Source organism: Tursiops truncatus, chromosome 20 (genome assembly GCF_011762595.2).
Source record: "Tursiops truncatus isolate mTurTru1 chromosome 20, mTurTru1.mat.Y, whole genome shotgun sequence".
Taxonomy (NCBI): domain Eukaryota; kingdom Metazoa; phylum Chordata; class Mammalia; order Artiodactyla; family Delphinidae; genus Tursiops; species Tursiops truncatus.
In genome coordinates this window covers 26,629,600-26,654,832 of record NC_047053.1, presented here as the reverse complement: position 1 = coordinate 26,654,832, position 25,233 = coordinate 26,629,600, and the positions used below count along the sequence as shown (strand labels likewise).

At 40.1% G+C, this 25,233-nt stretch overlaps 1 protein-coding gene across 1 annotated transcript in view; it reads right to left on the bottom strand.

Annotated features, from left to right (window-relative positions):
• The window catches only part of ANKFN1 (ankyrin repeat and fibronectin type III domain containing 1), a 139,061-nt gene that overhangs the window by 11,124 nt on the left and 102,704 nt on the right, over positions 1 to 25,233 (bottom strand). The window contains exons 12-16 of the mRNA XM_033847279.2: positions 24,937 to 25,103; positions 22,150 to 22,300; positions 20,416 to 20,584; positions 10,667 to 10,833; positions 3,401 to 3,614 (exon numbers count right to left, since the gene is read on the bottom strand). Coding sequence (XP_033703170.1) covers positions 3,401 to 3,614; positions 10,667 to 10,833; positions 20,416 to 20,584; positions 22,150 to 22,300; positions 24,937 to 25,103 — 868 coding nt within the window. The remainder of the gene's footprint in view (positions 1 to 3,400; positions 3,615 to 10,666; positions 10,834 to 20,415; positions 20,585 to 22,149; positions 22,301 to 24,936; positions 25,104 to 25,233) is intronic.

Here is a 25,233-nt window from a genome sequence, read left to right as displayed (position 1 = left end):
CTCTGAAATGCTTTTGCTCTTGTGAGGGGATGCAGTGCTAAATGTTTCTCCCAGTTATCAACAGTTTCCCTGTCACTGGGTTCCATTTTTCATTTGCTGCCCTCCACGTCTTTGTGTTTCACAGCCCATGGAATCTTGGCTTCAGAGAAATAAATGGACCCAAGAGAGAGTTATATTTTAAGAAACAGAATGATGATCGCTCACATTTTAAGTTAATAATAAAATCCGAGTGTAATTGGCCAGATCTTCCCAGCAGGGAGTGTGTGTAACCCGTCATCTGGCCAACGTGAGAATTTGGCACTTATGTGGCACAGGAGAGGCCACCCTCGTACAGCCAGGGGGGACCCACTTAGGACCCTGTGGCCAAGAGAAGATTAAACACTGGGAAAGTTCTGTGAGTAGAGAGGGCAGACAAGGGCTGTGAAGTGGAAGCAGAGTTGAAGAGTTGTTTGTAGAATTATGTGAATTGGGGAACAACAGAGGGTATATCTATCCTGCCTTTAAAAAATGCCCTTTCGAGCCTATACCTCGCCAGCTACTGCCCTCCCTCCTCCTCCTCTTTCACAGCCAAGATTTTGAAGAGTGTATCCTTGCTGATCCCATTTACTCCCCGATCGACTTCTATTCGGTTTCTATCTCCTTTCCTTCATAAACTGCTGTCATCAAGTTTACTGATGACTTCCTTGTCGAAAACAAAAAAACAAAACAAAAAAATAGAAGCTTTTCAGTTTTATTTAACCTTTTACCATCATTTGATATGTTTTAATTTCTGTGACACTACTCTCTTGATTTTATCTTCTTCCTCTGGTTGTTACTTCTTAGTTTAAGAAGTCTCGCTGTTCTGTTCCACAGGGATCCTTCCATAGTCTCCTCTCTTACTCTACCTGCTCTGTTTAGGAAATATCAAGCATTTTCATAGCTTCATCATTCATATGTCAACAATTATTAAATCTATATTATTAGTCCAGTTCTCTTTTCTGAGCTTCAGACCCCATACATCTTGTTTTTTTCTTTTTGAATGTTTCTTTTTGCATGGGATGTCCCAAAGCTAACCTAAATTCAACATGCCCATTCGCTCAAGCTTGTTTCTTCTCCTGTCTAACCTGTTTTTGGTAAATAGTATCATAATGTCCTGAGGCACTGTCTCCTCTGTTAATAAGCTTCCTAATTGATCTCCTGCTTCCAACATTGGTCTCTTCAAGCAACATACAGATTGGATTCTAAAGAAAATTCAGATTATATCAATCCTTGCTTAAAAGTTTTCAGTGGCTTTCCATCACAGGTAGAGTAAAATTCCAACTTCTTACCATGCCCTGCCTGATCTGGCCCTTGCCTTTCTCTGTACCCCCTCTCTTACCACTAGCCCCTTTGTTCACTCTGCTCCAGTACTTTGGCTTTCTTTCCACCCTCACCCACCTCAGGGCCTTTTGCTGTTTTGTTGCTTGGAATATTCCAACTCCAGATCTTTGTATAACTGGATCCTTTTTTTGTGGCTGGTTCAAATGTAACCTTCACAGCTAGGTCTCTACTGTTCATCCTAGTGGATTCAGCACTCTCCCTACCCACCGTGATTGCTGTTTTGTATTATGCATTGGAATATTCACTATTTGAAATGATCTTGTTTATATTTTCATGTCAGCTCTGTGGGAGCACAGACTTTGCTTTGTTTATCATTATATCCCTGTTACCTTGAAGAGTGCCTGGAACATAGTGGGTAACCAATAAATGTTGTTTTAAATGAAAAAAAAAAAAAGGCAGTATCCTTAGATCCTGAGTGCAGCCAGACTGCTTGCCGTTCCCTGAACTACAACACAGTTGCACATTCTGCTTCCTCTTCCTATAATGCTTTCCTCTTTCCTCTTTTTCAGCTCAACTCCTACTTATCTTTCAGTACTTGACTTTGTCACCTCTTCCAGGAAGCTCTCTTTGATCTTACGATTTCCTGGTGAACACCTTCATTAGACTCTGTAGCACCCTATGCGTGTCCTCATTATAGCACATACGCAATTAGTATGAAATTGCTTGTTAATGTATCTGTCTCCCCTGTTAGATTAGCTTCTGGCAGGGATGGTATTTTATTTGTATCCCCAGCCCACTGGGAATCTATAAAAATCTACTTAATTATTTTGTTGAATTATTTGTTAAATCATAGAATCCTTTGGTAATGTAAATTAGCTGTCCCCCAAGTTCTTGCACTAGCCAAGATTTGATTTTCAGACATTGATGTTTTAAAAATGTACATAACCTTACTTATAGAAAAGTTTCACGTTCCCACTGAAGTTTTCTGTAATAAGAATAACATTAAATACTATACTTACAATTTATTGTCTACTATGTGCCATGAACCTCTGACATAGATTGTCTTATTCACAAATAACTTTTCAAGGTGTATATGTTATTATTCTCATTTTACATATGCAGAAACTGAGACTTACACGTAGTGATCTGTTCAAGCGCATATAGCTAGCAAAAAAAAGCTGGAATTTGAATCCAGGTCTTTGATTTCTAAGCCCAAGTTCTTTCTGCTACACCATGCTGCCCCCTATGGGACAAGTTCACATTTCAGAACTGTTTATTAAAAATATCAATTATTATCATTGTAAAGCTTATAAAATTTGAGGTTTTATAAGCTACAGAATCAGGAAGGTTGCTTTGAATACCATTATTTTAATCAACTAGAAAAATGGCATTAGTTTTAACATGTTCTAGGCAAGAGCATTATATTGTCTGTGACTAGTAGGCTTTCTCTCTGTTCATAAGCATAAGGGTGTTTTGTAGAAGTCTGTATTAACTCAACTATGTTTTTTCAGTTAGTATTTGCTATGTAAACTCCAGTTGAATTCCCGAGAGTGGAGGTGACTTGCTAGGCCTCTCCTCCAGCTTGTCTGTAAGTTGTCTCCTGATTGTTGTATCTATGATGAGACCAGTCTACTTATTTGGCCTCAGGCTCAGGATTCTAGTGTATCCACGGTTTCTCTCTTTCCCAACTCTCACCCCACGATATTGGTGCCATGTGGGTGGGAAGCTTGCCATGAACTTTACCCAGGCTAGGACCTACTTCCTGCCTCATTCCTGTCAGTCCCTCCCTATTTACTGGAGGCTGGGCCTGTTCTCTTTATTACCTGGTTTTGGTTAAATGCCTTTTTTATCTTGGAAGCTTGGACGAGAACTGGACTGAATCTTCCCCACCCCTAAATGGAGGTGATCTCAGGTCATTGCCCTAGCTTCCTACCCCTCCCCATTCTGATTTTGTTTCCTCTGTGCTTCTAGACTCTTACCACTGAGTGGTGTTTCCTCCTGCTTGCTGGAACTCATGACTTAGCACAAAAGAACCTCATCAATGGAGATAGGACCAAGAATCTGGTGACTGAAATACAGAACTTTAGATCTTATTGCTTACCGCTCACTGCCTTTCTTCTGTGCATCTCTGGGGATGGGGATGGTGATGGAAGACAGTCTATATGTGATGATGTAGAATTGATCTTCTTTAGGTTCTGCTCATCTGAGGGGTCTATCAGCTTAGTGATGGATAAGCCAGAAACTGGTTGTTTGTATCTTGCATAATGTAGAGCATCCATGATCCACCTCATTTCACGCCAAACTTCATCAATTTGCTTTGGGATAAAATGGTAAAAGACATTAATTATCAAACAGGTTTAAAAAGGTTTAAGTTTCCCTGAGAGTCCAAGATGATACATCTTCCACAGTATTGGTTTTGAGCAAGGGTAAAATATTTTCAACATAGGTTTGCTAAACCAGAAAACACCTCTTCTTTATAATCTCTTGTGTCTTGCATGTTTTTACCTGAGAGGCTATTTCATTTAGTGCAAATAGTGGAAGACCTGGATTCCAGCTGGGACCCACAACTTACTGGTTCTGTAACAACCTTTGGCAAATTACTTGACCTTTTCCAGCCTCAGATGCCTTATTTGTGAAATGTGGACAAGACATTTCCCCTTTTATACCTCACAGGACTGCTGTGATGACTGGGTGAAATGATATATTTGAAGGTCCTTTGTAAAACTGCAGGGTACATTTCTCATACATATGAAGTGTTACTAATTCTCAGCATGTAATGAAATATTTCTCATTAGGATATTATGGGGAAGGCATATGATGAAGTCTGAATTTCAGAACAGGTGAAGAAAGGAATGTAGTTTTAGTTCTATGTGAACTAGAAGAACAAAGCATCACTGGAATAAGCAGAGATTCTTGGACCTATTTTAATAGAAATAACTTTCATATATTAAACTTACTTTCTTACATATAAGTGCTTCTAAAGTACAAAACAGCTTAAACAGCGTATTCTCCCTAAGTAATTTAAACATCCTTGTAATTTTACAGTAGCCCATTTGATTTCTGGGTTACCAAAGTGATTTTAACATTTTCATTATAAAGTATAATAGTTGTTACTCAGTTGTAAAAGTCATTCATATTTTTGTGTCTATCTCTGTAGATGACAGATATTCTCCCAAATCTTAATAGACACTGTCCATAAACTTTCTGGTTATTCTGACTCTCTCCAAGGAGGTTGTTAATGACATTTTTTCATGGGACCCTGGAGCTTGTGATAGGCTTTGCATCTAATTTCACTGGGTGCTTTGAGCAAGCCGTTAACTTCTGACCCACTTACTCAACTGTAAAAAGAAGAGGTCGTACCGAATGTCTAAGTTCCCTTTCAGCTCTGACACTTTATGATTTATCTTTGAAGAACCTTTGGAAAGTTGGTGTCACTCAGTTTCCAGGTAGAAGGTGTTCATTGTATGAATACTACAAGGTTAAGGTCTCTCTGATTGTAGAAGGGAGTATCCAGTGTTCTATTTTATTTTCAAAATTCCTTTTTTAGGGCCTTAATGTGTACTTAAAGAATACTCTCTAAAGAATCCACAAGCCTGGTGCTCCCAACAAACACAGAGTCTGAAATTGAGAGGGTCTGTGGTGTTCAGAGTGACAGGCAAGCTTGAGTGAACCAGTGAATGGCACTGCAGCGTTGGTAGCCATTTTCCCTTGCTTTCTAGTAATGTTCTGTAACGAGAGCATTCAGGCTTTGTTAAGGCAGTGAGTTGGGCTGAAGGTTCAGCAGTGGCAGGCCCATGAGGAGGCTCTGAACAATGTAAAGAGAGAAATCTGAAGTTCAGGGGGTAAGGCTAAAATGGAAGTCCAAGTCCAGACTTGGACAGATTTTCTAAATGGGATTGTTGCTTTCTTAGCTAGCTTTTATTGATCCGACCTCATGCAGCATACTCTCATCTCAAAGTTTAAGGCACTGCATGACTATGGACAACTTTTGGACGTCCTGCCAAGGGCAGGTACTGTGCTTTTGTACCTTTAACTTTTGGCTGTGTAAAGAATAGGTACTCAATAAATGATTATTCAGTGAATGAAGGTATGAATGAATGGGTATCTAATTCTTTAGATCTCTGCCCTCGAACAGAGTTATTATGAGGATTAAGATGATGTAGATGAGTGCACCTTGTAAGCTGTACGTTGTCATAAAGTTTTCAGTTGTCACAGTGACAATCATGGTTATTGTAGTGGATGGAATGTGGCCTCCCGGAATACATGTCCACGTCCTAGGCCCTGGAATTTGTATTACCTTGTATGATAAAAGAGTAAATATTACATTGTATGGCAAAAGATGTGATTAAGGTTAAGGATTTTGACAGGAGGAGTTCATCCTGGATTATCTGGGTGGGCCTTAATTCCAGTGACAAATGTCCTCATAAAGACATTCTTATGAGAGTGAGGCAGAGGGAGATGTGGCAGTCAGAAGAGAAGGAGGCAGTGTAACCACAGAAGCAGAGATTGAAGTGAGGTGGCCACAAGTCAAGGAATGCCAACAGCCACCAGAAGCTGGAGGAAGCAGAGAACAGACTCTCCCACTCTCCAAAGGGAGTGTGACGCTGCCAACAGCTTGATTTTAGATTTCTGGGCTCCAGAACTGTGGGAGAATAAATTTCTGTTGTTTTAAGCTACCCCGTTTGCGGTAATTTATTACAGCAGTCCTAGGAAATGACTACAATTATTAACAATCTACTTGTTCTCTTTGGATGGATTGCTTTAGCCTTATTGCTGAGGATGGATAGTGAGAGTTAGTGTAGAAATTTAAAAAATTATGTGTAGAAACAATGGTTATTTCTTAACTTTTCTCAGTGATGAAGTGAAGAGGTATTAACTGAAGAAAAATCAAAAACATAGGTACAGGGAAGCCTATGGACTGAGTTTAATGGACTTAGCTAAGTAGCTCTAAAAGAAGTACAATTTTCACCCATTTTTACCTTTTACTGTTGATCTAAAAATAACTGCCAACATAATCCCCCTGATTTTAATGTCCAAATTCAGCTTCTAAAGACTTGCTGACACGTTTTTTAAAAAGAAAGACCATGAACTTACTAGGTCTGTTGGTTAAAAGTTTTGCATCCATTTCTCACCCTGCCCTTTAAAAATTTTGGTTTTCATCCCCAAAATTACACCCCTTTCTCTGTACTCAGGCAAGATAATATTTTTATTTAAATGTGAAGGTGATTGGTTTTCTCACAGCACAGTTACAAGGTGCTTGAGGGGATGATAGATTGGCTATATTTAATGAGCTGTGTTTCTATTACAGCTTAGGAGCATTTGAAGCGTTACAGTATATAAATTATAGCCTAATTGCCCTTTAGGCTTTAGCAGCTCAGGATATGCCAAGTGCCAAGTCTCAACACTTTGACATTTCTGCTGCATGTGTTGTCTGTAAAGGCTGTATACCTTATCTGTGATTTTCTACACCTCCCCTGGCCTAGCCCTTCCCCTTTCTGGCTGCACTCCTTGGCTTCTTTTCCTTACTGTATTTACATAGACTCCCTTGCTGTTTACATTGTTTGGTTTGTGTAGTGCCTTCAGCACTGTCTTAGATCTGGAATCCTACAAATGCTCTCACAGTTGTCACTTGCCTCTGCAGATTATGGTGTGTGGTGAGCTGAGCTGTGAATGCCAGTGGGTGAATGGCTGCAGCTGGTTTTCATTCTGAGCAAGAGAGGTTGAGAAGCCCAGTATAGATAAGGGGAGAGATGATATTGCATTAGCTCTGGCCAGGGAAGTTATCCATGTTGGATGGAGCAAGGCAGTCCACTGAAGGCTGTGGGTGCAAGGAGAAGGTTTGGTTTCAGCCTGGCCAAGAAGTGCTTTTCTGAACCCTTTGGGAATTAGCTTTTATCCAAGTCTACGTTTACCTGGCTGGCTGGAGAGTATGTAGAGGCCGCTCTCAAGCTGCCTGCTTTGGGAGACCAGAGCAGGCTAGAACTTTAAAGAATTCCTGGCCTGGCCTGCCTTTATCCATCCCACTTACTGGTGTGATGAACGGGAAAGAGAAAAAAGCAGTGGAGCCCTCGACTAGGTGAAGGAGAGGAGTGAGAATAGTCAGCTGGAAGTAAGAATGGAGCCAGAAACTCTTGGAGTAGTTTGAGACTGTGACAGACTGAAGAAAGTCAGCTTTCTTGTGTTGGAACATAGTGGATTCAGGGGAGCCTTAAGTGGAGTAAAGCAGAAATGGGACTTAAGGTATTTTTAGAGAAGTGCTTCCCTAAAAATATTTATGGTTGTTAAAGAAGTCATGAAATGTTAGAGCCAACCAGGTGCTTAGGAAGGCATCTAGTCCAATTCTTTTATTTTATATATGAGGAAATTGAGGCCCCTGGATCAAATGCATTGTCCAATACTCCAGGGTTTATCAGTAGAAGATTCAGGACTAAAAATGTATGCTAATTGTCTTCTAGTCATTATTCGTCTTACTCTGTTCCACTATTCCTTACACTGGGTTCAAAAGAGAAGCCAATCTTTCATATTCTCCTCATGCTTCATTCTTCCTTTTCCCACCACCTTCCCCCTGTCCGTGTTCTACTTTTACTGGCAATAAAGTAAGTGATGTAAATGTTTTGAATTTTTAAATACTGCACTCTCAGGTCAAGAAAGCAAGTAAGTTCTTGAAAGGTTTGTTTTTTTAGTCTAAGAGGTCACCTGAAATATCTCATTTAGGATGAGAGAAGTAGGATAGGATTTGTCTGCTCACACTTTGCAAGCATATTACAATATCTTCTTCCTGAGTACTTAATAAACCCACAATCTTGCATATCATGTTTTAAAGCATTTTCCCTTCTTACTGATTAATAAGTGAATGAATGTATAATTTATTGCATACTTATTATGTGTGGGCATTTTAGTGAATGCTTTGCATGCATTCCCTTGCTGAATTCTCGCAGTGGCCCTGAGAGCTAGTACTATTATTACCATCATCCCTGTTTTACAGATGAGGAGACTGAGATTTAGAGAACTTTATTTGCCCAAAGCTCACAGCATTTCCTCATCTTAGGTCCTCATTACTTGCCTGGAGGGTTGCAATAGCTTCGTATCTGGTTTCCCTGCCTTTAGTCTACTTCTCCTTAAATCTAGGAACGATATGTAAATTATTTTAGTAGCCAATGAGAATGAGTACTTACTATAAACAACCAGTGTGGCCATACCAATGCGAACGGGAGGAATATCCTCCCCTGCGTGAATCTATCCTAAACATCTGTGAGAACCTATGACTGACTTTCTCCAAAACTTTGGCCAGGTCCCTATTGCCTGCAGAATCAAGTACAAATATCTTACCATGGCCTTTAACAAAGCCCTTGTGCAATCTGATCTCATTGCTACTTTCATTTTTACCTAATTTCTCACTACTGCCCTTTACTCAGTTTATGCCCCAGCTAATCTTGACTACTCATCATTCCCCAGATACGATTTTTCTGCTCTCTCTGCCTTATCTGTTGATTCTTTTTCTTTGCCTCTTAGTCTATTTCTCCTCACTACAAACTAACCCATCCCTATAGGCCCATCTCAGTTACATCTTCTATGGCAACTTTTTTATGCCCACAAATGTAGGTAAATTTTTACTTCCTTGTGTTGGCACAAAACTTTTTTTTTTTTGTACCTCTCTTTTGGCACCTAACTCATTTTACAAATAGTGTTTGTACACATTTCTTGTCTACCCTAATGCATTTTAAACGCTTTAAGGTCAGGGACCATGTGTAATTCAACTTTGTATCTCCCTTACAGTGCCTGACACCTGGGTGTCCAACAAATATTTATTAGATTGACCTGAATATATGTCAAAGTGATATTTGTGGTGGGGCTATTGCTATTACAGAAGTCCACACTTATCCATGGTTTTGCTTTCTGCAGTTTCGGTAACCATTGGTCAACTGAGATCTGAGAATATTAAATGGAAAATTCCAGAAATAAATAATTCATATGTTTTAAATTGCCACTGTTCTGAGAAGTGTGATGAAATCTCCTGTCATTCTGCGCCGTCCTGCCCAGGACGTGAATCATCCCTTTGTCCAGCGTATCCCTCCCATTAGTCACTTAGTAGCCACCTTGGTTGTCAGATTGTTGCCATATTGCAGTTCTTGTGTTCAGGTAACCCTTATTTTACTTAATAACGGCCCCAAAGCACAAGACGTAGTGATGCTGGCAGTTTGGTTATGACAAAGGGAAGCCACAAAGTGCTTCCTTTAAGTGAAAAGGTGAAAGTTCTTGACTTAATAAGGAAAGAAAAAAAAATATGGTGAAGTTGCTAAGATCTGTGGTAAGAATGAATCTTCATTCTGTGAAACTGAAGGAAAAGAAATTCTTCGTAGTTTTGCTGTTGCACCTCAGACTGCAAAAGTTCTGGGCACAGTGCATGATAAGTGCTTAGTTGAGGCGGAAGAGGCATTAAATTTGTACAATAAGATATTTTGAGAGAGAGAAAGAACATTCACATAGTTTTTATTATGGTATATGGTTATAATTGTTCTATTTTATTATTGTTAATCTCTTACAGTGCCTAATCTGTAAATTAAACTTTAGCATAGGTATGTACGTATAGGAAAAAAATAGTATATATAGGGTTAGATACTATCTGCGGTTTCAGGCATCCACTGGGGGTCTTGGGATATATCCCCTGAGGTTAAGAGGGGACTACTGTATATTCATTTAGTGCATTGGGTTACTACAGGCGTAAAGATCGTAAGATTTGTCCAAGGGATTTAGGGGCAATTTCAGACTAGATCCAAATTCTCTTGTTGACTGGTCAGTACCCCTTTCTCAAGACCCTAAGATGTCACTGTAGGGCTTTTCCAGAAAAGACCATGGACAGGGAACACATTTTTTAACCTCTGTAGCTGCACATTAAAGTGTCAGTTCAGCCAGAAAGAAGTCCAAAGGATGAGAAATCTTAGGTCCAGCTGAATTTGGGTTAACATAAACTGATGGGTCGTTCTCTTCTCTTTTTCTCTGGGATATTGAATTAATTAATACAGTTTTTCTCTGTGTTGGAATTATCAGTGGGCTACTGGGTAAGGATAATATTCTGATCTCTACTTCTGGCAGTGATTTTTCTCTCCAGTATGGGAGACTACTGCTACCTACCACAGGGGCTGATACAGCTCTTACTAACACAGTGTTTTACCTGTAGCTTTTTCTTAAGCCTTTGTATAAAAACTCACATTTCCTTGAGCTCTGCATTTTAACCAAATCAACAGGCTGTTTGCACATGGTTGTCTTTAAATTAGCCCAGATTGCAGTTCTTTCTTATGCTTGGTTCTCATCCCCTCCACCATGTCCCTTCTTTCTCCCTTTTACCTCAGAAGAAACAAACTGTTACCTGAATGAAATCTAAAACTTGCTGGTGTCTTTGTTTGGCAGCTGCAACCTCACTGTCTGAGATTGCTTCCCTCAGGGACTGTTGGGTATTCAGAGAATCCAGCTCCACAACAGCAGAAAGGCGGCAATACAGACTAATAAATTTCTCCCTGTAGCTGCAAAAATGAACTGGAAAATGGACAAGCAAAATAAAACATGTTAAGACCTGGTATCAAAATAGAGAAATTCATACCTCAGAGGAAACAAGTTGAATGAAAACATGATTTATTAATCCTATCAGTGGAAAATATTAGGCCATAAATAAATTATAAATGTGCTCTTAAGGGGCCAGTTGTCTGGCTTTAGTCATACAGTATTCCCTTTTAAGGTTTACCAAGTCCTGGTAAGGTATGGGGAAGTGGAGCCGGCTAAAGCTGCAGTTTATGTTCAGCCCCTAAAGTTGGGCCACTACTGGGAGAATAAGTTTGCTTATCACTTTAAAGGGGGAAAAAAAAAAAAAAGCAAGTAGCAATTTGAAACCTAGTTTTGACTGCCATGTCTGATTTCCAGTATGTATCTTGCATGTTCCTTTCCAAGGCCAGAAGTCCCAGAAGATACAAGGCATGCTTTTCTCAGCGTATGTTTTGTCTTTTGTCTGGCTGGGAAATGTCTGTAAAGACCTAGTATGATGAGTTTTGCTTCTTCTCCTGCCTCTCCACTCCTCAGCTCCTCTGGAAGGATGATGGAGCTAACGCTCGATAGATCATTTTTGTCTTCACCTTCCTCTCTTGAAAGATAATGGGCCAGAGGCCAAAGGAAACAGTCTAATCTTCATCTCTATCATGGAGGAGGGAGAGAGGAGTGTGGGACTCAGCCTGGTGCAGGCAACCTGAGGTGATCCGATTTTTCATACTTCTCTGACTGGCTCTGATCATATACCATAACTTCAGATTCCAGTAAGATGAGGAAAGCATCCCAATTCAGACTAGTGTCGTACCAGTCTCTTCCTGGCCATTGCTGAGTTTGGAGACTCACTCGCCAGGAACCTCACTTACTCTGTGTGCCTCTGACCTGCGTCAGTGTGTTTTGTGCTTTGGAAATAGGGCTGTAATAACTCAACAAATCTGTGGAATGGAAACATTTTTATTTTGGCTTCTTTGGTGAGGAATTCTAGGAAGAACATCTAACTACTGTACTTGGGCCTCTTTGCTGCTGATTCCTGAGACCTAGACCTGGACATTTAGGGAAACTAAAACCACATACCTCAAAATGGGGCATCTGGTCATCTATACACCTTACTGAGGGAGCCCTACTTTAACGCACATTGAGAGATTTTGTGTACCCTACAATTCCCGTCTTACCACTGCCTGCTTCCTTACTTGATTTTCTCTCAGGATGAAACTCAGTTGAGTGTAAGGGTAACCTGCTCTGTTTGTGTTTCCTCCTATTGAAGTAGTAGAGAAGAATGGAGTGAGGTCTCCAGTGGCCCATCCTTATTCCAGCTGTGCACCATTTCAAGGCAGTGTTTCTGAATTCAAGTAGCTTTGGTTCTGGGTTTTTTTTTTCTCTCTGATGTCAGATCCTTCCCTCTCGCTTTCTCTGCTCTAACACTTCCTTGTCTGACAGAAGAACTGATCTCATTAAATGACAAACTATTGAGCTCTTCCCAAATGATCTACTTTTCATGCTTTTCCCTGGTTACAGACCTCTGTAGAGCTCCATCTTGACTCAGGATAAAATCGAAACATCACTATAAAGCAAGCTCCTTGAGATCTAGGATTTTAATTTATCTTCAGTCATATCTTTTGTCATGCAACCACCCTCTGCTGTCTGCCTGCATTGACCCTACACTGTGGTCAAGCTGAACCTACTACAGGCCCTTTTGTGCTTCCATGCTTGTGAACATGCCATTTCCTTCTCCTCCAATACCCTTTTTTTTTTACCAGTACCTTCAGGTCAGATTCTTCTGATACTTGAAAATTTTAGTTTAAATAATCTTCTCCTCAGTGAAATCTTCATGGACACCTCTTTCCCTCCAGGCAGAATTAGTTTCTCTCTTTTGTGCTCCTAGACCACTTGTTTTCTAAATGTATCAGGACACGGATCCTGCTTTACTGTAATAATGTGTTTACTTGACTGCCTTGGTATTAGACTGTGATTTCTTTGAGGGCAAGAACCGTGTCTCCTGTTAATTTTTATTTCCTCAAAACCTGGAACATTATAACTTCTCAGTTAATGTTTATTGACTGAATGAACAACAACAAAATGTGCACCCTGATCTGAAGAGAGCAGACCCTTCCTCCAAAGTCTCCTCTTTCCCTCCATTCTCTTTTCTCAAGGTGCTTTTGCTTTTCCTGTTTCAAAAGGTGTACTTCAGGTCTGTGATATTTACTGGCCTCTCTACAGGAAAGAGTCACCATTACTTTTTAGCTTACTCTTGACCCTTGTAGCTCCCTGAATGTGTCTTTATGCCTTTCAAGGAGGAATTATATCCTGTTTGCACTTGACAGATGTCCTCTCTTGGCTGGAGAGTGGAGAGAGTGAAGTGTCTCACAGTCTGCCTTTCCAAACCAAGTTGTAAAAAAAAAAAAAAAAAAAATCAGCTTTTTTCCTTCTTTCTAAAATATGACTGGGAAGATAGTGAGAGGCACTGAAGAATTTCTTTAAAAGAAATACTATCGGTCCCATCTGAATTCTAGAACGCCAGGGTGTCCACAACTTTCTCTTGTTGTGTCTCCTTGTGGTCAGAGCCTTGGATCAGTGGGTGGTCTCACAGTGCCCACACCACCCGTGCCACTCACCACAGTGAGCTATGAGGACCTTTCAACGACAAGGACAGGGCTTCACTTTCTCGCTCTAGTGGTTTTTATCCAGAGCCTTTAATGTTACTTTAACAAATGTTACTTTAACATAGTCTTTTGTGGTTTAGCAATGATACATTTGGTAGCCATCACTGAGAAGGGGAAGATAGACTGGAAGCTTCTAATTTTTTTCTAATGTGAATCACATGCATTTTACAGGCAAAATGGTATAAGGATACAAAAATGCATTATCCCAGACCACATGATTTGTTATTAATTTACAAACTAAGACTGATTTTCTGTGGTGTTTTCTCTCTCTTTTTTCTGTATAAAATTGTTGGCACCAACACTGGAAGTCAGATTAGGAGTAGAGTAGAGTGGAAAGTACTCAGGGTTAGGTATCAGATGAAACTGGATTTGAATCATAGTTCTGCCACTTACTACCTTCATAATAATCGGCATATAACCCCTGGGAGCCTCCGTTTCCTCATATCTAAGACAGGGGTAATAATATCTACCTAGGATAAGACAACATAATAGTAAACAGTAAAGTGCCCAGCGTAGCATGTGGCACATATCAGATATAAAAGAAATTTTTGTTCACATCCCTACCACGTCCCCCTGGAAAGAATGAGGCATTTAGTAGGTAGAATATTAGAATGGGATTGAGATTAGAATATTCTTCCTAAAGATCTCTAACTCAGTAAAGTCCTAAGCAATCTGGGCCATGTAGCCTAGTTTGGAAGCTAAGGAGCCAACAAGATTACCTCCTAGGGTCAGTTTAGTTCCGTGATTCTTTGCCAAGGTGTCAGAAGGAACCTGGGCATAAGATGCCTCTCTAAAGATTCCTGGTAGTGAATGAGTTGATGTTGGAATTCAGGAGTGGTATCCTAAATCATGAAAAATGGGCATTGGGAATGAGGGTTGAGAGCGTGCCATTTCTTATAAGCCTGTGGCCTGGATTCCATTAGGCTCAATGCCTGGATATCCCACAGGCACCTCAAACAAAACTCATCATTTGTCAAACTGAACTAACTCATCATCTCTCCCCTCCCCCCAAACCTGTTCCTCCCCTCTTATTTCCTGTTCTGGTAGATGGCAGCATTATCCATTTCAGCACCCTATTCAGACTCTCTGGCTCCTCCATCTTGCTCTTCAACCACATTAAATCAGTCACAAAGTCCTATTGATTTTAACTTCTAAATTCCTCTTGCCTCTGCCTTCTCTTCTGTACCCCTGCTGTGGCAGTCTTGGTTTGAGTTCTTATCGTTGCCCACCTGGGCCAGTCTCTGAACTGTCTCATTGCCTCTAGTCTCAGTCCTTTTTTTTGTTTTCCTGCAATCCATAGAGTTGCTAAAACCTAGTAAGACCATATTATTCCTTTTCTTAAAATCTTTTAATGACTCCTCTTTGCCTGTAGGATAAAATCTAACCGCTTTAGGATGGCCTAGCCCTTTGTGATTTTTACTTTTTTAAATTTTAGTTGTATCTTCTGTCACTCTTCCTCAGATGCCTGAAGCATCTTTCACAATGAACTACTAAGAGTGTACTTAATTGAGCTGCATTTTCCCACGTCTCCAAGCCTTCGTGCATGCTATTCCTTCTGCTTAAAATGATTTTCCTTTTCTACCTTTTCTTTCCTTTTCTGAATGTTTATTTATACTTCAGGGTCTATCTCAAATATTATCTCTGTAAGAAAGGATTAGGTGTCTTTCCTCTGAAATTCAACAGCCTACATCTTAACAGCAGGATTTTCATTGCATTGGGACTATTGGTGTAGACGTCTGTATCCTCCACTGGATTCTAGACTTCTGGTGGGCAGATTGTGTCCTATTAATGTCTCTATGTCCAGCCCCAGCACAGTGCTTTGCATACAGTGGAAACTCAGTAAATATTTGTTGAATGAAGGATGCAGCCAAGCACTGAAGTATGAAATATATACCAGGCTTCAAACTGTTTCTAAAAAATTCCCCAGTTTCTTAATCTTGCTAGTCAAGTCAGTTGGAATCATAGAGCCAAGGAAATTGATAAAAGTCAACTTTCTTCTTCATAGGCCTGCTCTCAATTGTGACTGCCCACAGGGTCAGGGCAGGGTGACCTCCTCAGTGTAGGCTAGGCAAATCCTCAAGAGACCATATCACTGAACAGAGTTTCTAAGGGCTTTTCCTTTCATTTCTGGGAACAGCATAAATAGTGACCCTTGTTGTTCCCTAGGCACATACTTTATTACTGCAGAGGATTGCTATCCTGCTACTATCCAAAGAGTCGGGGAGTATCAGCTCTTACGCTGTGGAGGGGGAGTGGGTCTGCAGTTGTACCACTTTGCCTCAGCTCAACCCTGCTCATAGAGGTCTCACAGCATCCTCCTGTATGATGGTCTCTCTCTTTCCCCAACAAGTAATCCTATGAAGGAACATCCTATGGGTCTTCCTCAGCCTAGTCTTTACTCCAGGAGACAGAGGGCTAAGCTCCTTTATCATTTTGTCCTTGCTAGATCTAGTTTGTGCTGGAATAGGCACAGATACATTTTCCCATAGCTGGTTAGCAAGTTATTTATGATTCACTCGGGCCACTGGCAGGAGCATGGTCAGTGTGCCAAATCTCAAATCTTTTCGTTGTATAAGGCGTGACTTATACAAGTCAGACTGAAATATAGTATAACATTTTATTCTGTTATAGGGTGTATATTCCCATAATTTGCACTTTTCAAGTTTTCTTAGAACTCTTATGTTGTTATTACAATTTTCTGAGTTCTGATTGAATTTTCAACAACATTCTCTTCCTCAGGAATGCTTAGTGTATCTATTGACCTTTTACTATGGACCTGTCTGTGGAATATAGAAATCCCTACCTACCTACAAAAACGAGCAAAAATTGCTTAGGTCTTTCTTCGAGGGGCCTAGGCCCACTGTAGCAAGCTCTTAGGAGTTCCTGTAGACGGTATTATGAAGTGCTTGCAGGAAGTAACTGATAATCTGCCTCTTTGGAAGCTCTGATTGCTTGGAAATAAGAGAGAGTTTATCATGGTTCTCACTAAGGCCCAGTAGTATTTAAAAAATTGTTGCTGGTGGTGCTAAAGTACAATAAGCGTAGTACTAGAGTATATTAATTTCCTGATACTGGCAATATTTCCTCCTGATCCCTAGAGAAGACTAATAGGATTGTGTATGCCAGTGGAAACAAGCCCAATCAAGTGGTCTTTTCTGGAAACTTACATGGCCCTCATTAATCAAGTGGGTCACCAACGATCTGGTAACAACGGAGAACCAGTAGGATAAGAAGTTATGTTTTACTCTAGGAAAAAACATCTTAAAGTCAGAAACTGTTGAGATCCAGGCTTTGATCTACAGCCTGGTTTTCATAGGTGAAGGATAGTACCTGATGGTCTTATACTGCTTTTAGTATTGAGAAGAGGTAAGACGGGTCAAAGAGATAGACACTGTTGGATTCTATTACTTTGCTAACCACGACCCTAGTTTTGTAAATTCCTGAAACGTCTTTTGCTCTGTGTTCTAGGCAGCACTACTTGAAGTGTGGTCCATGGATTGGCAGCCTCAGTATCAGCTGAAAGCTTGTTAGAAATGCAAATTCTCCAGCCCCTACTGACTCAGCATTTCTGGAGTGGGACTCCAAGAATCTATTTTAACAAGCTGTCTCAGTGTTTCCTATGTACATTAACGTTTGAGAAGCACTGTTCTAGGGCATCATATCCTGAAGTATGTTTTCTGTGGGTTTTTAACAGGTGCCATGCCTAAAATGGTTCTAGTTGTTGTCATATGAATTTGGAAAATGTTGGGTTAAACCAAGTTAAGCTTTTTATTTCTTTGTGGGGAGGACTGCCAGATTCTGCAGAGCTTTTAATATGTTACTTTACTGCTCAAAAATCTCTATTGTATTTCCAGCACACTTAAAGTAAAATCCAAAGCCCTTATCATGATCTGTGAAGCCGTGCATGATCTGGCCACTGCTGATCTTCTGATATCATTTCCTATCTTTGTTGCTCTTGCTTACGACATTCCACCTACACTGACCTCTTAGCCAGGCACACTCTTACTGTAAGGCCTTTGCACTTGCTGTTTTCATTGCACGGAAATCTTCCATCTCTGCTCAAATGTATCTTCTTCAGTGAGGCCTTTCCAGGTCATCCTATACAAAATTGTAGTTCCTGTCACTTCACTCCAGTCCTTTATCCTGATTTTTTTTTTCTTCGTAGCTCTCACTACTCTCTGACATTTACAATATTAATGTTTGTTGATTAGTTTACCATTTGTTTCCCCCACTGGACTGTCATTAGCACCATGAGGAGTTTGTTCATTGCTGATACTTCAATACCTGGAATGGTGCCTGGCACATAGTAGGTTACTAAAATATTTATTGATGAATTAGTGAACAAATGAGTGAAGAGAGGAAATTGTAGAATAGTAACAGCAGTAGGATAAAGTGTGGTTGCCCAAGAATAGTGTGTGAGCCTCCCAGAAAGCAAGATAGAGAGGATACTTGCAGGGCTTGGTCCTCCAGGGTCTTGAGAGTCAAGTCACTATTATGACTGATACTAAATCATTGATCATTCCCATTCCCCACTGAGGCACGGGGAAATGAATCTCATGTATTTTTGCCTGTAATCATGGAACAGTAATGACCATTTCACACAGAGTGGACTCCCAGTTGGCTCTCCAGTGAAGTGTTTTCTTTAGTTCTTTTCTCTGTCATTTATCTATCCCTGGGAAATCATTCACTTTCATGGCTTCAGCTGTTATCAGTAGACATTGGCCAAATTTCTGTGTTTAGTACCCAACTTCGTCTTCTGCATTTTTACTGCCAGTTGTATATGTCTACTTGGATGTTGAATTAGCACCAAGATATTCAGAGCTAGAAGTATCATATTCTTCCCCAAAGCATTTTCTTCTCTGATTTCCTTATGTCTGGTTAATGGCAGCGGTATCCTCACAGTTTTTGAAGCTAAAAACCATGGGGGTATTCTAGAAGTCTCTAAACTTTGCCTTTTCTCATTCAAACAGTTGTCCAGTCTTGTCGATTACTTCCAGTGTTTCTTACATCTGTGTTTGTTTCCTTTTTTTGTTTTGTGTCTACCTTAACACTGGAATATTATAATAACCTCTGAACTATCTTCCCAACCCTGCTTTCAATCCATCTTAAACAGATTCCTCAGCCTGACTCCTAACAGTACTGCCCAGTATGGCTACAGCTTGTCCATACAGCTTTATGTCTACTGTTTCCTCCGTTCATTTCTCAGATGTAGCCAAATTGGACCACTTGTTCTTTTTTCTGATTCTGAGTTTTTCTGTTCTTACGTCTTTGCTTATTCTGCTCTCCCTCTGACAAAAAAGCTTTCATTATCCATGTTTATTAGCATCCTGTCCATTCTTTAACACCCATATCAAATATCCCCTCTCCAAGACGGCTTTTTGATACCTTTTTTGAGAAAACGTGCTTTCATTTCTTTTTTCAGTATCGCTTAACGCGTAACATTTTGGCACATTATACATCATTTAAAAATTAACTCGTGTTCTTATTTTACTCCTGCCACTGTACTAAAAAGCCCCTTGAGGGCAGAGCCTTAGTCCTAACTCATCTCTTAATCTCCACAGTAGGTACCTAATGTGCAGGTAGCGACTTGAATTGAAATACCTTGACTCAAACTATGTTTTGTAATAGCTATATCATATATATCATATATCAGTTATATCATAGACTAAAAATGTTCATTTGGATGGGGAACTCATTAAATGGTCACATTCACATTCAGGCATTTTGGGAGTGGCATGGCCAATATTATTAATGATTTGACACAGAAAAGGTACAAGAAGGTTAAATGATGGCCGGTGCCACACAATAGAGGACCCAGTACTCTCAAGTCCCAGTCTGCAAGTCTGATTCAGGCTTCTCTTTATAACTCTCCCTGCTCTGGAAATAGCAATTGCTGTTCATCAGCTTTTGGGCATGTAAACTGCTTGGAGCAAAAGGGAAACTGGGAGACTTTATCCATTTATCCTCAAGAGATAAATTCAGATTCAGATGCCCGGGTCTCAGGATGAGACATCAGGCAGTTGCCTTGTCTGTTTCTAAATCTGGCGGCTGGGGAGCAATCCAAAGAGAGTCTGCCCCCATTCCACCCACCCCGTCACTCACCCTTCCACAAATCCTGCAATCCATTTGAACTGATGGAACTCCTGTTAATTGCCTCTTATTGGCCTGTTACAAAATGAAGCATGGGGAAGAGACAAAGCTTCCCTATTCACATTTTCAGTGGGCAGCAGGGGTCTCTGCAAAAATAGAGAACCTGGGGCCCAGGCTATTCATTTTTGAAAGTTAGGACAAGATCTTCCACCATTCAGAATCCCACATTATAATCACAGTTTTGCATCCTGGGAGACCCTGTCAACTTCTCAAATGGTCTGCTAGAAATTGAGTCTATTTAATAAATTAGCACTACTTATAGGCTTTTTTCCCCTTTAAAGTGATACACACTTTACATTTTAATTTCAGTATTTTTTTTCCCATTTGGAGGAAAGAGGGGGTGGGAAGTGGGGGAAGAGAGAAGAAAGAAAGAAAGAAGGAAAGAAAAGAAAAGGAAAGAAAAGAAAAAAAAAAGAAAAGAAGGGAGGAAGAAAGAGAAGGGGCAGTGCTTTTCATGAAAACATTAATTCTTGTATTTATGTTTTAGGAAAGCAAAGGAGAGGCAAGAACTGCAGCCTGATAACTGAACTTTCTGTTTAGAAGTCCCTCCTCTCCATTGGGCCTTAGCTAGGTTTCAATAATTATTGCTCAGGCACATAGTTTTGGAGCTTTGCTTTCTCTCAGACTTGTACACAGTTCTAGGAAGGGTTGTTGCCAAAGCCGTCATGTGATTTATTGACCCTCCACTGGGACAAGGGGGAACAGATATAACTTTGTGATTTTATTATAAGGAGGCTGGGTTAATATTTCTAGGTGAAACAAGCTACTATACCAAGTTCAAACATCTGAAGAGGGAGGTTAAGAAACCCTGAGTGTGGGGTGTAAGGATTATTCTGTCCTGGGGCTGTACAGACGTCGTCTGAGGCAGGGAGCAGGAGAAGAAAGGACACATTGTGACCCATTTCCAACACCTCCTGTGTGTAGAGGCGGAAGTTCCTTGCCTGCAGAGGGACACGCGCGGAGGAAAAATAGGAGAGTTACAGCATGGCACTTACATAAACAACACCAAACTGGCATAAAACATCTAACAAAATTACACAACTTCAAGCTTGGAATTTTTATACAACATAAATATTAGGGTTCAGTCCATTTAATAATGCTATATAAAATCAAGATTTAAGGCAGTAATGTTCCACATAAACTCTGAAAACAACATTTATGCTTCTTATAAAAGCAGAAAATGATTGCATTCTGTGGGCTTTTCAAAATGATGAATATAATTACATGAAGCAACAAAAATGGATTGAATTAAAAATCCACTAGTTTCAATTTAAGTTGGTTAAGGGGGGAAAATGTAGTTTCTGGCCAAGGACTGAGAAAATTTTACAAGTATCCAAAAAAAAAAAAAAAAAAAGTATGTACTCTTAGGCAGTTAGGCAGCCTTCTCCCAACATGTATACGTAGCCCAAGAGTCACCAGTGAAATATGAGCTGCTTCAAACTTTCTAAGCCCAAGAAACCCTTTAATGGTATCTACTGTTGCAAGTTGAGCTGGTATTTTTTTTCCTCCTCCTGAGTACATGGCCACCCCCAGAATAATCCAGTTACTCCTCTAGTGTCTTTATAGCATCTTGTGCAATTTATTCTTCATCAGTGTTGGCTGTTTTGGACTAGGCTTGCAATATTGACTTGTAATCAGAGCAGTGCCCCAATGGAAGAACACTCTCAGATAGACTCTTGCCTCCATGGGTCAGAGGCCAATTCATAGTTGTCTTTCTGTTATTTAAAGAGAGCCGGTCACTCCTGTTAACAGTCTTCCTGTTTGCAGGCTAAACTTGGTGTATTTTCTGTGTGTATAGGAGTAGTAGTGTGTGTGTGTGTTGAGTGGGGAGAGATGGTGAATGTAGGTCCAAAAAAAAAAAAATCCAACCTAATGCTACATGATGTTAGCTTACTAGACAGAACCTGATAAACATTTACTCTTCTCTTCTGTGCCTACAGGGTTTTTGTTTTTGTTTTTGTTTTGAAGTTGCTTATTAGTGGAGGTAAGATTTGCACATCTTGATTTAGACAAGACAAGTGATTTTGACAGCAAATTTTCTGTTTGTGGAAAGATAGCATGGCATAACCTTGGCCACTGCTCTAGACTTAGACTACCAATAGTCTTCTGTTCGTAAGTAAATTATTTGCAAATCTAACCATACACTTATTTATTTACTTATTTGTTTATTTATTTATTCCCCTTGCTTCATGCTATCCTGAAGCTGAGACTTGATGTCTTTCAAGGTGGGTTAGGCAATTATTTTTCCTTGTTTGACCAAACCACAGTGAAGTGGGCTCTGGGAACTTTGGAAGACATCAGTATGGAGGAGCTAGAGAAAAGGTACAGAAGTGCAGCCTGTGTCCACTTATAGGCATCAAATTGAAAATGTGCATGTATGTGCAAAGTGGTGTGTAAATAAATGAACAAAATATGTATACATATATTTTTTTACCTCTTGAGTTTTACCCCATAATGCAGTTTCCATGAGCCATAAAAAGAAGATAAAAATGGTAAAGACTGGTACCTGGTGTAGAGGTATATTGATCTGCTTAAGGAGAGCTTTCACTGCCATCTGGAGCTCGTAGAAGAACAATTGCACAGGGCAGTCAGAAGTATGATCCACACTTTCCATAGATTCAGAGCCAGAAAGCTTTTGGACCAGTTCCCACTCCTCTCTGTATGTTGAGTCAAGTTAAAATTAGAAATATTACAAAAGTTCAGAACACAGCTCAGAACATTTTTACTGCATATGTCCAGAACCTGAATAACCAATTTTTGGTGGTTAAAACTTGATGCAATTCTTGAAATTTGAACTTTTTTGCCACCCAAATGGAGTTTAAAATGAACTCTTTCTAATTTAAGCTTATTTCACCTATCAAACCACATACACCTCAGAACAGCAGGTCTGATTTGTAATGAATCAGTTTTTGAGATTGGAGCTTTGAAATATTTTGTAATAATTTCCTGTCTTCATTTTTCTTTTCCTGAAGATCCCCTGTAAGTTCTGAGACCCTACATTTTACCACAGGGGCATCTGCTGGTTAATTCAGCAGTTGGGTAACCACAGGACTCTGGTCCAACTCAGGCAAGAAACCACATGGCACGTTTCAACCCTGGCCTGTTGTGATCGTGGGTACTATTTTGGTTTCCTTCCCCTTCCAAAAGCTTGAGAATCACAAACAGGAACAGCAGACAATTCCAATAAAAGGAACCAGGGGACACACATCACTGCTTCCATCCTCCTTTCAAACCAGTCATCTGTGTCTTTATTCTGCATGCTCTACAATCCTTCCTAGTGAACTTTTCCAAATGTCCTGCGGAAGGGAAGGGAAAAGAATGGTGGTGGGAGGAAAGCACATCTGGTTTGTCCCCCAAAAGCTGCTCTTCAAAAGGATCTTGAAAAGATCAAGGTAAAAGCCTCTTGGGCAACATTGTTTCCACAGGTATTTTAGCACAAATCTCTAAACACATTGAGTTGGCACATTTTCTAACTCTGCATGGAGCAGCAGTGTGCTCTCAGGAGCAGGCTAGAGAGGAAAGGAAAGCCCTCCTGTTTTGGGTTGGAAAGAGAGGAGGTGCTAACATATGTTCCCACCCTCGTGAAAATCCTCTGAGGGCTCTCCCTGATGGGTTATCCTCACTGGGGCTCCGAGCTATGAGCCAGAAAATGAAATTGATTGTGACATGAGCTTTTCATCAGAATACACTCTCTTTTAACCAGCTACCCTCTTAGAAAAGTTTCTGTTTTCATGATATCAGTTTCATTTCAATTCCCACACTGGAAAAGACTATGGAAAAATCTACCCTTTGTCTCAATAAGAGGAAAAAAAAAAAAAGAAAATTAAATCCTGCTTCAATCTGGGCATACTGTTGGCCTCACAAATAATTGAAATCTTTGAGAACCTGCTTGGGAACTATATCTTTTCTTCCGTCACTGATACTGAATTAAATGAGGGGTTCTGACTAGCACGAGTATGCACAAAATCTGAAGGACCACATTGCTAAAATATTATCTGTAATCAAATTAGAAAATAAATTACCAGGAAGAATACCATGAAACATCTACCACTAATCAGTTTAGTCTTTAAGGATGAGGGAGATGGAACTGGCAGAGGGAAGGCTACTGGAGTCTTTTGTAAAAATGAAACTTGGATCCTTGGCAAATGGAAATTAGTTGGTACAACCACTAAAAGATAGAGTCTAAACCTTTAAGGCACAAATGTAGAAAATGGATGAAAGTAACCATTGCAAAATCAACCCACAAATGAGCCTCTTGGGAAGGACTGAGATAACTAATGCTGATTGTAGAAGTGGCCACCAGATGGCAGACTTAAGTCTAGGTGTAGTTGGTAAGTGGAAGAGAATATGGCAGCTAGTGAGTTCTCTGAAGAGACCGGCGTCATCGTCATCTCCTTCATTGTCATCAAGTAGTATTTAATAAACATCGTGAGATACTCTCGTCAAAAAGTTCTTCTCACTTTAGTGACCAAATTTTAAATGACCAAATTAGAGTCTCCTTTGGTTAAGCAAATCTGTAAGTGCAGCCTAGAGCCTGAGGATCTAAATTGTACACGGAAGCTTGACAGACTCTTTTTCAAGTTCTTTTCCTTTTCTTGTCTGTTCTTTCTTTGCCTTTTCTTTTTGTGTTGAACACAGTTCAGTTCATTTTAGTAGACCTTCAGAGGTGTACTAGAGGGCTAGCGGTAAAGCTGAGTCAGATTTCCAAGACTGGGCAACGTTTTCCAAAGTTAACGGTAATTCACCATAATGCCAAATCGTAGAGCAATTTCCAGAAGGTCAGGCCTTGTTACTTCTTTTCTTCCCTAGAGAACCATAAAGAGTGTAGGAAACACACAAAGTCCTTAGGCCAGGGGGTTGGGGTGGGGGGAGTGAGGGTAGGGAGGGTCCTTTAAGGTTAAGGGGAGACCAGTTACTCTACTAGAACCCATTTACACAAGTGATTTTTTTAAATGTGACTTTTTAGGTTGTGGAGAAAAGATATTGGAAATAGCAGTGCTGAAAGAAAAGGGCATCTATTCATTAACCTGAATGTCAGTGGTTGCATAGAGGAAAGTGAAAGGATAGTGTCCCCTTTAAATGGGCCCACTCCTTCCACCAATCAGTACTACAAGCCCTCCTTATCCTAACGTTAAAACCGAGCTATGCCTTTGCCCCAGTGTGCTGGCCCCTGAGGACATCTCATCGTAGAAACTTCACTCAGAAGTAACATTTCAGTTTCCTTCTGGCACATCAAACCCATCACTTAGCCATTGTTTCATCATGAGGAAAATCTAAACTCCTCACAACTTACTTGGAAACGTTATTGTTCTCACGGATCTTCACATGGCAGAGAATGTTAGGCAACTTTTGGGTAACAAGAACTTTGATTTGATCCACAGAGCTACATAGCTTTAGGTAACCCAGATATAATCCAGGAGAGAGACGCTGATGACTCCTTTTGTGATAGGAGAGAATATCCTGTAGGATGAAAAACAAAACAAAAAACACATTAAAAGGCAATCTCTTTTCATTTCTTAGGCACACCATGTCACGAATTAAAGGAGCTGTAGCTAAGTAATTAGTGAGAAACCTTGGATACCACCATGAA